The sequence below is a fragment of the Actinia tenebrosa genome, unplaced genomic scaffold, assembly GCF_029948245.1.
Source record: "Actinia tenebrosa isolate PJP-AT-01 unplaced genomic scaffold, QUT_ActTen_1.0 PGA_scaffold2__45_contigs__length_23673736, whole genome shotgun sequence".
In the NCBI taxonomy this organism is placed as follows: Eukaryota; Metazoa; Cnidaria; class Anthozoa; order Actiniaria; family Actiniidae; genus Actinia; species Actinia tenebrosa.
The window spans coordinates 5,289,300-5,302,868 of NW_028292579.1; the positions used below are offsets into that span (position 1 = coordinate 5,289,300).

At 37.7% G+C, this 13,569-nt stretch overlaps 2 protein-coding genes across 2 annotated transcripts; both read left to right on the forward strand.

The window, feature by feature from the left end:
- The first annotated feature begins 2,007 nt into the window (after nt 1–2,007).
- On the forward strand, nt 2,008–3,452 carry LOC116292753 (uncharacterized). The gene has a single exon (XM_031700105.2). It carries the CDS (start codon nt 2,257–2,259, stop codon nt 2,749–2,751), a length of 495 nt encoding a protein of 164 aa, XP_031555965.1. The 5' UTR covers nt 2,008–2,256; the 3' UTR covers nt 2,752–3,452.
- Nucleotides 3,453–4,290: 838 nt separating this feature from the next.
- On the forward strand, nt 4,291–13,119 carry LOC116292752 (raftlin). The gene is made up of 8 exons (XM_031700104.2): nt 4,291–4,427; nt 5,010–5,155; nt 5,964–6,156; nt 6,463–6,595; nt 9,232–9,334; nt 9,644–9,862; nt 11,434–11,552; nt 12,055–13,119. Exons 2-8 carry the CDS (start codon nt 5,014–5,016, stop codon nt 12,226–12,228), a joined length of 1,083 nt encoding a protein of 360 aa, XP_031555964.1. The 5' UTR covers nt 4,291–4,427; nt 5,010–5,013; the 3' UTR covers nt 12,229–13,119.
- Nucleotides 13,120–13,569: the final 450 nt, after the last annotated feature.

The window sequence follows — 13,569 nt, forward strand, 5'->3', positions numbered from 1 at the left end:
TATTGCAGATCTCAATTACGCTCCACGACGACTGCGCGCACACACTTTATAGATATTATTTTTGTTTGTGCATTAAAAAAATAAATATAATTTGAGGCGAAATGATAATGATTTAACCGTGGAAATAAAAAAGAGAAAAACTGAACAAAACAAAACTCAAACTAAAAAAACTTCTTATACACCGTGACGCGCCTGCCAGCCAAGTGAATGACCTGTTGAACAAAATAGTTTTGTCAACTTGTTGTGACCGCATGACGTATTCAACTTGTCACGATAGATAGTATTAAACTGGCACGCGCGATATTATCTGCCGATGTCGTCACGTATGGAAGATTAAAGTAAATAAACAGCCATCATGGAATTCACTCAACTTATCCCACACGGAAAAATATATCCATTTTACGACGTATTTATGACAAATCTACAGCGCGTGTTACCTTTCCCCACGAGAGAATATTTTTTTTCCTTTCCCATCATTTGAAATCTATTACCTTTGCACTTTGCATTCGTTCGAGTTCACAACAATTACCAGTACCAAGCTAAGGCCAAACTATCACGAAACTACTATTTATTTTAATTAGAATTCCAAAATCACCTTTAAACATAGACACGTCCACGAAAACACAGCTTAGGCCTCCTGTGGGTGGGTTCCCGACATTTCTCTATTTCTCGTTTCTTCACAAAAGGCTGCTGGTTAAGAAAACACTCGCTAGATCAAAGCAGTTGAAAAAATACCACAGGTATTTATGTCTTAGCTTTCGTGAGACGCCACCAGAAAATAATAGAGCATTTTTACTGTTCATTAATCACCTGTCAATCAATACGTCACGTGGTCCGTCTAATCTCTTTTCGTAAGGGTGCTCTTAAAACTTTATTTGGCTGAAAATATATTTTTAAAAAATCATATGATCGTGTTCTTATGTTCAGTGCTTACTAAGTAAATAAAATCGTGCGAATTTTCACGCAGCTTCAGAGAGGAATTCTAGCTCTGATCATGATGGGTCATGATTTGTAGACTGAAAGCGAAGGTCAAACTTGCGATTTAGTGGCATGCAACAGATGAATCGAAAGTCTTTGAGTTTTAACCTGTTTTTTTATTTGACAACGTCAGCACGTACTTATTTTCGATCACGTTTTGTTTTTGTGTTTAAAATATTGAAGTCAAAACATAGATGATTCAGTTATTGAATTCTGACCTTTAGGTCTTAGACTATTGTCAGTGAAAATCTAAGAATTAAGATCTCATGACTTTCAACCTTGGTTTGAGTGGTCAATTTATGCATGGGAATTGTTATGACAAATAATTATTTCATGTACATAGAAAGCATGGCAAGAATGGTTGTTTAGACTCGAGCACGTTGCCTCAGGGATGACTAGACTTAGAGATCGATCCAGCCATGAACACCACTAATATCCATTTCGCTTCTCGTCTCCCTTCTCCGCCAGATAGTTCAGGGGCGTAGCCTGGATTTTCCGAAGTAGGGAATCGCGGGGGGGAGGGGGGAGGGGGGAGGGGGCGAGCGAAATTCAAAAATCCGCCATTATGTTTGGGCCGATTAGAAACGGCGAACCAAAAAAGGTCGGGTATGAGTTACGTTTTCATATTGCAAAACTTAGAAGGATAAATGGAAATTACCTTATGAATTCCATAAAGCCGCAAAAGGAGAAACGTTCAAAATTGGAAAAATGCTAAAATTACCCAACGAATTGATTACAAGAGCAGTATTGTTGAACCAGCTTCGAGATGACAGCCTATTTTATTCCAAGGTTTTCATACTATAATAGAAAATACGGCCAAAGCATGAAATCTGGCACGTTTATTTAAATGACTAATGCTTCTGTTTCCGTCTGATGTTCACTCGACTAGGGCCGACAAGCTAATCGTCTAATCTTCGGAAAATTATCGGTCCCATTTCGGAATCCAATATCACGATACGTGATCCGATCGCGCTATGGACAGATGATTTGGTAGACAACGTGGTCAAACATAAATAATAACGTGATCTGGCGCTTTATGGATTCAGTTACTAGGATCTAGCTTACGAGAGAGAACAGATATTTGGGCGGAACTTTGATTATCCAGTATTTAGGTCGGATTAGAGGACGTACGACGGTTAAACCAAACGTTTTGTAATAAGTTTAGTCTGAACGCCAAAACTAGTACAGTGGTTTGAGGGTTTGATTTGCTCAAATATTCTGTTTTCCTGTGTTATTAGAAGTGTGACGGTACTACCTTTAGAGCTATTATTCTTCAAGATGTCTTTAACAGACAGACCTTTGCCGATGACTCAACTAAGTGTAGCTATGGTTCAAGACCTTGGGAAAATGTATGAAAATAACGCGGCTCACGAGAAAAACGATTTGGACACAGTATGGCAAAGCATGTACTCCAAAGGTCTCCACAGGAAAGTCAGCTCGCAGTGTTATTACTCGCCTGAAGATATTGAAGAAGCCCAAAACAAGTACGAAGAAGAAAAGAAACAAGGAGAAGAAGAAAAGAAACAAGATGAAGAAGAAAAGGCCAAGGAAGAACCCGAAGAACAAAAGCAAACTAATAAGAATGAAGAAGAGAATAAAGCTACGAAATCCCCCAGAGACGAGACGGAAGAAAGCCTGTTTGATGCCCCGAGAAACTTTGCAAGTGTCCATCTAGACCGAGCTCTGAATTCAGGCAGAGCTCACCTGCACGACGAAGGGCGAAGTTACAGAAAAAGAACATTTTCGGGAAGTCTTTCAGGAGGTGAACATTAGTCAAGAGCTTTTACTTTCTCAAATGAAGTTTTGAATCAACGGACCCTGGAGTCATTGAAAGACGATACACTATTGATTGATAATCAAATACCATGTGTGTGTTGGATTGAACACCTACATCGATCGCCTCGATCCTTGAACTGGAGGAAGTCTCAAAAACACATGAAAAAATCCATGTAAATATCTAGATAGCTGATCTAAGTTAAGCGTTTTCCGTGCAAAACAAAACACTTGTGTTTACGCTTGAAAACGTTTTTTTCTGATTTTATCCTAGCCACGTTTCAGCTGTATTATAATAACTACACGTGTAGAAAAAAATCAAGAAAAAAAATCGTAGGGTTTCTAAAACCTAAAATATTGATCTTGAGCTTCATTCATTGATTATATAATTTATTTCGTGATTTTAATTTTTTCTTTTCGTGTCTGTGAATTAAGCGTTGTTTTCATTCATTCGTTCAGTGTTTGTTTACATGCTGATGTTGTAATTTTGATTGGCTGAGAGTAAAGCCATTGCAGTGCTACGTGACCAAAGATACAATAGAAAACTAACAACAGATGACAAGCCGTTGCATTAATACAATTTCTGGATTCTAAAAGTACATTATATAAATTATATTTAAAATCTATAGATTTTATTTCTGAATTATTGTTCCTGACAATCATTTGCACAAAGAATAGAATTAAATGATCTGAAAAATAAATTGGAGTTGTTTATATATTACTATCGAGAGAACTTTGTTTGTGAGGAAATTAAACGTTGAATGGTTTTTGGATATTAAAAAGTTGGACTTTCTAACCTATTGAAATGACCAAATATTATCCCTAAAGCAGGTGAAAAGCTTTGATTCTTTCCAGACAAAGTGATAATGAGTTAGTGAGTTGTTGAAGTCTTGCCGGTTAACGCCTAAACAACTCCCTTGGAAATCACCACTATATAAATCAGCGTAAGCGAGTCACCAGTTGAAGGAAAAAAATATTTTTATTTCTCTTACAAGGTATAAGAAAAACAAAAAACTTCCAGGTCATGTTAGTTCACAAGCTGGGAACTTTACAGTGTGACAACTCTGGTTGGGCGAAACACAACTTTGAACTCTTCCTACGGGCTTCGTTTGGAACTTACTGTTGTTTGGCTCATTAGCAAACGTAAACACGAGTATCGTGCGACGCGTGCAAGTGCTGTGAGCCTATATCATCAAAACAAAAGAACCATCTGGGCCCAGTTGTACGAAGGGTAAATAACGCTATTCGACGGATAAATCTTATCCAGTGGATAAATTTATTGGATAAAAGCATCGACTTATCCACTGGATAAGGATAATATCCATCGGATAGCGCTGTGGTTCGTCACCTGGGCCCTTTTCACAACAGGCCCGAGTACAGTTAAAAAAGGTTAAAGTTGAATCATTTTTTATATACTGGATATATGAAATGTTAAAATGACATAAAAATAATACCTTGGCATATTTTGCTAAAAATAAATTGAAATATTTAAAAAAAATCGAAAAATCGAAAGATTACCCGTACTCGCCCCTAGTTTCATGATTCCTGTGGTTTTTTGACGTCATACCGCTGACAACACATCTTCCTTTCTCTCGCCAATACTCAGAAAAATATTGTTAAAAAAGTGATTTTTAGCCGTTTTTTGAGCAATAGAAGCCTTTAAATACATAAAACAGGTAAGTTAGTTTGGTACTTTATGCGAAAATTTGGCATTTAACTCTAAAAAAGGTTTAAGAATGGCGTAAGACGACAAGCAAAATAAGCCAATAATTAAAAATGGCAGCCAATTTCTTCTCCAACCGTGTGCATAAAATCAGCTTTCAAAAGCCCTTTTCACCGTGAAGTTTTGCTCATTAGCAATAAAATTTGTGCTTCATATTATAAACTCTTTAATAAGTTTATTTTTCAAAAGCATAATTTTGTATTTTCTGATTGTTTTGATTAGAAGATTACGATTATAAACAATTTCCATTTTTAGAAATTAATTTTTTGAGTTTTAAATCTTATTTTTTTGCAAGTTAGGTAAAGTTATTCATGTTTAAAATGTGGAAAAGTCATAGAAAGTACACTTCTGTCACCTGTGAGATCTCAGGTTTATTTCAGGGCTTTGCATCACTGGTTTCTCCGACTAGTCCAGTTTTCTTTCTTCCACAAAACCAAACAAGTCAGCAAAGCCACCCACAGGTTGTTTCCAGGTTATAAGTAACATTTTGAGGTTTTTATATTGTACAGCTTATCGAAACCTATTTTTTTTACAGAATAATGGGTGGCTCAGGTTCAAAGGATGGTGAGCCTAAACCCAAACATTGCTATCATTCCCCTTTGCCTATTGACAATGCACCATATAATGGACCACGGCAAGCATACTTGTTGTGTAAAGTTCAAGTCAAAATGTCCTCAAATGGTAAGCTAGATTCATCTTAACTATTTAGTTTGCTTGTTTAAATAATTTACCATTTGGTTTATGTCCTTATGTGAAACAATATTCTGGTTCTGATAATTAAACATTTCTTTGATAATTGTTAACTGCCGTTTTTCTTCATTCTGTAACTCTGCATGCCATTCTGTGGTGCTGTCTGTCATTCTGTGGTGCTGTCTATCATTCTGTGGTGCTGTCTGTCATTCTGTGGTGCTGTCTGTCATTCTGTAGTCTGTCTGTCATTCTGTGGTGCTGTCTGTCATTCTGTGGTGCTGTCTGTCATTTTGTGGTGCTGTCTGTCATTCTGTGGTGCTGTCTGTCATTCTGTGGTGCTGTCTGTCATTCTGTGGTACTGTCTGTCATTCTGTAGTCTGTCTGTTCTTCTGTGATGCTGTCTGTTCTTCTGTGGTGCTGTCTGTCATTCTGTGATACTGTCTGTCATTCTGTGGTGCTGTCTGTCATTCTGTGGTGCTGTCTGTCATTCTGTGGTGCTGTTTGTCATTCTGTGGTGCTGTCTGTCATTCTGTGGTGCTGTCTGTTCTTTTGTGGTGCTGTCTGTCATTCTGTGGTACTGTCTGTCATTCTGTGGTGCTGTCTGTTCTTCTGTGGTGCTGTCTGTCATTCTGTGGTGCTGTCTGTCATTCTGTGGTGCTGTCTGTCATTGTGTGGTGCTGTCTGTCATTCTGTGGTGGTGTCTTTCATTCTTTGCTACTCTCTGTCATTCCGTGACAAGTGTTTCATTCTTCATTACTATACCTAAAAGGAGCTATTATCAATTTTTTATTTAATTTAGTAACCTTTGGATTTACTGGTGGTCGGCCTATGGTAACAGCAGATATAGATTCCTACTACCCTATGCTAGTCCATTACTGTCAGCAAGGGTATCTGTTAACAACCTTTTACCGAGTGCCATTTGTTGCACAGATGTCTGGGTTTGCTTCAGTGGTTGTTCCATATGAAGCAATATTTTGTAAACCAGCTGATGGGTGAGTAATATAACACTAGGTTCGCATGTTTAATATGAATGCTATGATGTTAAGGAAGTATGGGTGGCATTAGCAGTGAAGATTTCAATACCAGATTGGATTGTTGTTGGGAGGAAAACACCATGTGCACGTGTGCATTCTCATTTAAAGCATGTGTTCTCAACCAATCAGAACAGAGATTTATAGCATGTATTTTATAATAATTGCTCCTGACAACTAAGCAAACAAGACATTGGTAGTGGTAGTAAAATGATTGTATTCATGCTCTATTCATAATATTGTTGATGGTGATTAATTTATCTATAGTTCACCACCAGAGGGAGGGATACCATATGAGTTGAAAATAGAGAAATCAGTGATGCAAATCCAGGCTATTAACTATGGGGTAATAACAGGACAAGGTACTACTGTGGCCAATACTAGTGATATCATACAAAAGGTAGGTCTAAATTTATTAGTATAGTTATATACTAGGTATACTATAATGGGTTATTATTAGCACAGAGAAGTATAAACTAATTCACAGGAGCTGGGGAGTGCCCTAAAAAGTGAATGGGGGGGGGGGGGGGGGTGGCTAAGATTGGAAAATATGGAAAATATATGAGACTAGTATGGGAAAAGGAAAAAAGTTGGGGGGGGGGGGGGGGCTGTAGCTCACTCCATGGCTTCTGACTCAACATACATCCTTTATTTCACAACATTTTTTGGAGCATCAGAAGCCAAGCCCCAACCCCCCTTTCCCTAGTGGTGGTGCAGGTGTTCTTGTCTCTCTTTTTTTGCTGTTTATCTCTTATCATAACAATCTTACCAATAACTTAATGTGGCTCCATATAGTTTTTGTTCGTGCATGTGCCAGGTTATGCATGAGCATGTACAGTACCAGAACTTGAAGAATTTTTATTTTGATGACGTCAGGAAAAGTCGGTTGGGTGCGTTATTTAAAATGATAAAACTTGAAAACTACGTGGTCAAATATCTTTAAATTTCTACAGTTTTTTCTTCATAGAATGATAAGGCAACTGAGGCAATATGAAAAAATATTTGGACTGCAGAAAACGTTTTATTTTGAAAAATCGATATTACTTTAATATCTTGTTTTTGTAGTCATGATTTTGATAAAATGCTGTCATATAATAGGTAACAAAGCAAACTTTCATATTACACAATCTAAAAAATAAATTAACCATGGGAAACTCGAGATTTTAATTTTCTAATAACAAAAAGGGCCCGTTTTGTGGCTAATGTGTCGCTGCTATGGTAACTATTCACTTGATCATTTTCACGAAAAATGATTCCTAAACTCATAATCTTTAATATGGTTAGCGTATCAGATATCAAGATATAGTTCTGTATTTGCTATAAAATAATTTCTATTTCTATTTCTCTAAAGCCCGAGACTATATGAAGCCACCTTAAGTACATTTACTGCAATGTGATATGAAAATTTATCATATGACCCATATCTGCCCAGGAGCGCACTGTTAAAAAAACCTTCGGGAAAATGAAGTGAGCAGGGCCGTACTGCTTTGAGTGAGCAGGGCCATATGAATCCGTACAGCCCTGCTCAAAACCTGAAACCATGTTTTCTTTCTTTTCTCTTATTATTTTTCTTTTCATGAGGGTCATCTGATAAAATGCTTATTGACTGAGTTAGGTTGGGCCGTACGGGAAAATATGTGGCTCTCGGTTATTTGTACGGCATCACCTCGAGCCAAATATTTTCCTGTACGGCCCTCCCACTCAGTCAATAAGTACATAATATGCAGCAAAAATATATTATCTAATAGAACAAATAAACTGTGGTGCTGCTAATACTGAGCATCTCTAAACACCATGGTAATAGATTCATTCAAATTAATCTGTATCAGGAATCAAGGATGATGTACCATTCTCTCGTCTCTCACCTCAGGGATCTTGGGTTTGATTACTGGACTCTGCATCACATATGAGTAGAGTTTGCTATTTCACTTCCTTGATTAGAGAGGTTTTCTTCTGGGTTTTCAAACTTATTTCAATCCACCTAGTCCTAATAATGTACACATTCAATATGACACATTTATCATATGACCCGTACGGCCCTGCTCGCGCGCTCTAATAAAACCATTGGAAAAAGTCACGTGATGGGGGCCGGACGGGTTGACGTAAGCGGGCCGGAAAAACCCGTCCGGCCCTGCTCGAGTCTGCGCACTTTCTTTTTCTTAATTATTTTTATTTTCGTGAGGGTCATATGATAAAATGCTTATTGACTGAGTTAGGTCGGGCCGTACGCGAAAATATTTGGCTCTCGGTCATTTGTACGGACCTCGCTGCGCTCGGTCCGTACGACATGACCTCGAGCCAAATATTTTCCCGTACGGCCCTCCCACTCAGTCAATAAGTACATATTATCAACTCATATAAAAATCTAAGCATCAAGCATTTTCTTTTGAGAATATTATAGATGTGAAAGGTATATATGAGTGAACCGTATCAGGTGTTTTTGCTTCTAGTATAATTAGACTGAACTTTTTTGTCTATTGTCCACTTTACCTCCCTCCATAATTGAAGTTGACACTCAAGAATTCATTGTAGTCATAAGAAGTGATCTCCAAAATTCAAGCAGGCAGCCTGTTTCCCATTCATGGGGTGAACAAGGGTTAAGATCCATATTACCAAGACATCACAAATCACAAGTACTGTTAAGGTGCTGACACATGTCGCAACATTGCATGCAACATTGCAAGCAACAAATTTGAATCAGGGTGACACACCTTGCAAAAAAATCATGCAGCATCGCTTGTGTCAGCCTCCTATGTTAAGGTATTTCATGGTCAACAGTTATAAATTTGGTGCAAGCGTATTGGCTGATTATTTCAAAATGTTGCAAGTAATGTTGCAGCCATGTTCACATGATGAAATTTGTTGCGTGCAATCTTGCAAGAGTAGAAGGCGATTCAACTTCAGATTTGTTGCATGCAACAAGTTTGGGGTAGACACACCCTGCAACAGTGCTGTTCTGTGCAATGTTGCACCGTGTGTCAGCACCTTTAATGTTATAAAAGTGCTATAGTTTATGCTCATTATTTTTAAAATCAGATAGCCCAGTACTCATCGCGGGGTGGCAGGCTGGTATGCGTAGAAATGACTGGATGTTATTCTTCACAAGGCTTTTCAAATGCTATGAGAGGCATAAGTGGAGGTGAGCACTGAACAGAGATATATTTTTAATAGTACATGCTTTCATTGGATTTGGAAAAGCTATTCTTTTTCACTTGTATTGTGTAATTCCAGAAAATATCCATTCCCCCCTCCTCCACCGCCACAGAGGATTTTTTGAAAGACCCTCCTCCCCCTGGAAATTAATTCCAATTTCCTTCCATACAAACTCTGTGATTTTGTTCTTTCTCCGACCCCCATTCCCCTACCCCTTGGAATTTCCAAATTCCTCGGTGTGGGTTACTACACATTAGACTTGATAATTCAGTTATTATTGTATTTGTCATTCTAGATATGGGTGTTGATTTATTCTTCAATGTGCCTCGTATGCCCAATCCACCAATGTATACATACCAAGCCGTCAGTGTCCCTATTGTCTTCAGGGCCCATGTTGGGTTGGCTACTAGTGTTACTGTAGAGTGTGACTTCATGGGTCATTTTGCCCATTACTTGAACCAAGGCTGGAAATTGGTGGAGATATTCTTGGATCAAGGCACACATACTCATGGAGGTATTTTGTATTGCTCTAACTTATTTATCTCTCTCAGTCCAACTGTATTAATTTAGGTCACTTTTAGTAAAATCTAGACCCCATCTTGGTGTGAAGATTATATTTTGAATGTGTAGTTCCAAAAATTATCCATACCCCCTCCCCCATGGAGGAACTATTTTAAGACCCCCCTTGCCCCCCCATCCCTTCGGAAATTCCAAGTTCCTCTGTGGGGGGTGTGGATAATTTTTGAAACTACACGATAGGAATCTCTCATTGTTTGACCCCTGTATCCAGATCAGTTGCAATTTCTTCGAGCAGTTACCACATAAGGTGCATTGTGCCACTCTCACACCTTTAAAATTTTAACATTTTATCAAACTCTGAAACAACCTCTGAATGTAATCTAACTCAGTACATGAATAACTTACAGACCGAATCAGAAAATTGGGAAACCTGGAAAAAATGTGATAGACCTTATTCATAGTTCCAACTCCCCTTAGTTACCTTTGCTATGTACCACAAGCTTAACAAATTATCAAGAATAACTCAGAATTTAGAACTCTGATTGCAGAAATCTGATTATTAATTGTTTCATCAGTTTACTGTCCTGCAAAAAGAATAGGAAATTGACTCATAATACTTTTAATCTTTGCCTTGTAAACATCCTCTTTAAAATCTTCTTTTAAACAAATACTGTGTTGTTGTTTGTGGGAAAAGATTTCAATTGTTCCATTGGGAAAACTGCTGCATTGGTGGATGGTTTTCTATTGTCTGAGTCGGAACTATGAAATATATAGAACTCTACTCATATATTATGCTAAGTCCAGGTATTGAACCATTATTAAAATCCAAAGATGAGAGGCAAGTGGTACGTTATGTACTATGCTAGTCTTGATTCCCATCACACACACTATACAAGAAGATGGTTTGGAATTTGGGGTTTGGAATAGATACATGTGTTATGCTTTCCTAGAAACAAAATCTTGCTCATTGAGAATTAATAATTATTGTAAAATTCTAAACATTACCTATCTAGTTAAACTTCCCACTGGCATTAAAAAGAACTGGCATTAAAAAGAAAAGGAAAGGCCTCAAATAGACTGTTTTCTCAAGGTTGCGTGCAGATCCAAATTTAAGGAACTTGAGGGGCCACAATACCAGAACAGGAGCTATTGGATGAATATTATTCTACATTGCTGTGAAATTTTTTTCAATAAGAATTTATAAAATTGATTATTTTCCTATCTTGGCTTCTCAGTTTCTCTGTATTGGAGTTTTCCAGTTTTGTGGTCCGTCAAGTTGGATGAGCACACAACCTTGAGAAAACAGTCTATTATGCTGTAGATCAGAGGAAAAAAGTCTGATTCTAATGGGGAGCATGGGTTGCATGCACTGCCAATGTGTCCCAATTGTCCTATGCTGTGGTTTAAAAGCTAAAGCAAGGTTAAGGGGGAAAGGAGGAAACAGGGCTTTGTTTATTGCACCTTTGACCATTCTAAAATGACTGCTTACTACAGAGGAAATTATATGGTTTCACAGGCACATAAAATAATTTACCAATAATGTATGTGTTGCTCTGTTGTCTTCAGGTTTTTCAATGACAGCTCAACTCAATTCAGTCTGGTTCTTTGAAAAAGATTCTTCAAGACTTAATGACCCAAGACCACAGTATGAAGGCACTATTATTACCTATCAACACATCATCAAGGTAATTATTGGACTTCTGCATTAACCACCCACCCCCCTCCCCATCATCTTGCCTGCATTATTTTCTGCATATTTATCTTATATCTCATCTTTTTCTTCACTGATCCTGACCTCTCCCTTACTTGCTCCCTTCCACCCTTCCTTTCCTCTCATCCTCCCTTCTTGCCTCCCATCCTCCCATCTTTCCTCTCATCCTTCCTCCTGTCCTTCCTTCCTCTCTTATTTTCTCCCATCCTCCCTTGTTTTCTCCCATCTTTCCTCCCATCCTTCCTCCTTCCCTTCCTTCTTTTTCACTTCTTTCCTCCCTTCTTTCCTCCCATCCTCCTTTCCTCCCACCTTTCCTTCTTTTCTCCCATCCTTCCTCTTTTTCTTCCTTACTCTCTTCTTTTCTCCAATCCTTCCTTCTTTCCTCCCATTCTTCCTTCTTTCCTCCCACCCTTTACTCCAATCCCCCCCTCCCTCCCTTTCTTTTCTCATCATTTGTATCCTCATTGGAATCTTAGACTGCATTTGGTGGGGTGAAAGTCAAAAGTGACTGGACACCACTCATTCAGGAAATGGGAGAGAAAGGCTGGGAACTGGCTTGTCTTCTAGAAACACCAGAACAACAGCGAACTGGTTTAATGACAGCCCAAGTCAAAATATTACTGTTCTTCCAGAGAAGAATCGTTGGCTGAGGTGTTGTTCCAAAGTAATTCACCACTCATGGCAGCTGGTTTTGTCATATTTAATCCTCCTACAGCACAAAAAATGTAATTTATCATATTAGAGTTTTTTGAACTGATTTTGAGGTCAACTGTTGACATAGAATGGAAATTGAAATGATGTACATTTAATGAGAATTGGTGTTACTCCAAATGAAAAATGAAAGAAATGATGATTGAGCAAATGGACAAATGAATAAATATTTATACATTAAAACCTGTTGGCAGCTGCATGATACCCGCTGCTACCACGGGAGGAGGGGTAAGAAGCAGTTTGCATGATGACATCGTCACTTTACTGCCACTGCATAATTATTTACCACTAGAATGATTCACCGATATCAGTGTTTTCATTTTCGGATGATTCTTTTAACTTTCATTTCCTGGGACAATGACAAGACAGATTGCTAATTAACTAATCAGAAAAAAATGTGCAAGAAGGATTCTGGTAGTTGTAGTACATGACATAATGCATATGTATATTATATCAAGTGTGCAAATTTGTCTTGGAAATCTCACGATCTTAATAATAATAATAATAATAATAATAAATATTTATTAGTTGTAGTAGTAGTAGTTGTAGTACATGACATAATGCATATGTATATTATATCAAGTGTGCAAATTTGTCTTGGAAATCTCACGATCTTAATAATAATAATAATAATAATAATAATAATAATAATAATAAATATTTATATAGCGCCTATCCAAATCTGCTCTAGGCACTTTAAACAAAAAGAAAAACCACAAACTGTGGTAGGCTGTGAGCTTTGCTTGGCGCCTGTGGCTGCCGCTACACAACCCATACCACAGGAAAAATAAATAGATGATACGAAAATAAAATAAATAAACACACACGCACGACGAAGGTCAGACTGTTGTATCGGGTAACAATCCCCTACTCTAACGAAAAATACAACAGGATCTTTTACGTCCACTTTATCGGGGGTCAAGTGCAAGCAGACGGGACCTCCGGTTTTACGTCATCCGAGAAGACGCTTGCTTGATGGCTGTTGGCTCCAACGAGCTCCTCCTCTTCTCGTACAAAACGGAATTTATAGACACGAGTAATGTTTTGAAAGCTGTTTTTTTTTTAATTTGAGGACTTTCAAAACATCACGAGTGTCTACAAATTCTGAATCGTACGAGAAGATCGTGCGATTTTTTGTTTATAATATTTGAGCAACTTAATTTTGACTCTACAGAGTATAATTTGGGATTTAATTGTACTCCTATTTTACAATCAGAATAAAGTAATTTTGCTGAGTGTATTATAAGCTTCTTTATCAGTTTTAAAAACTCAATATAACT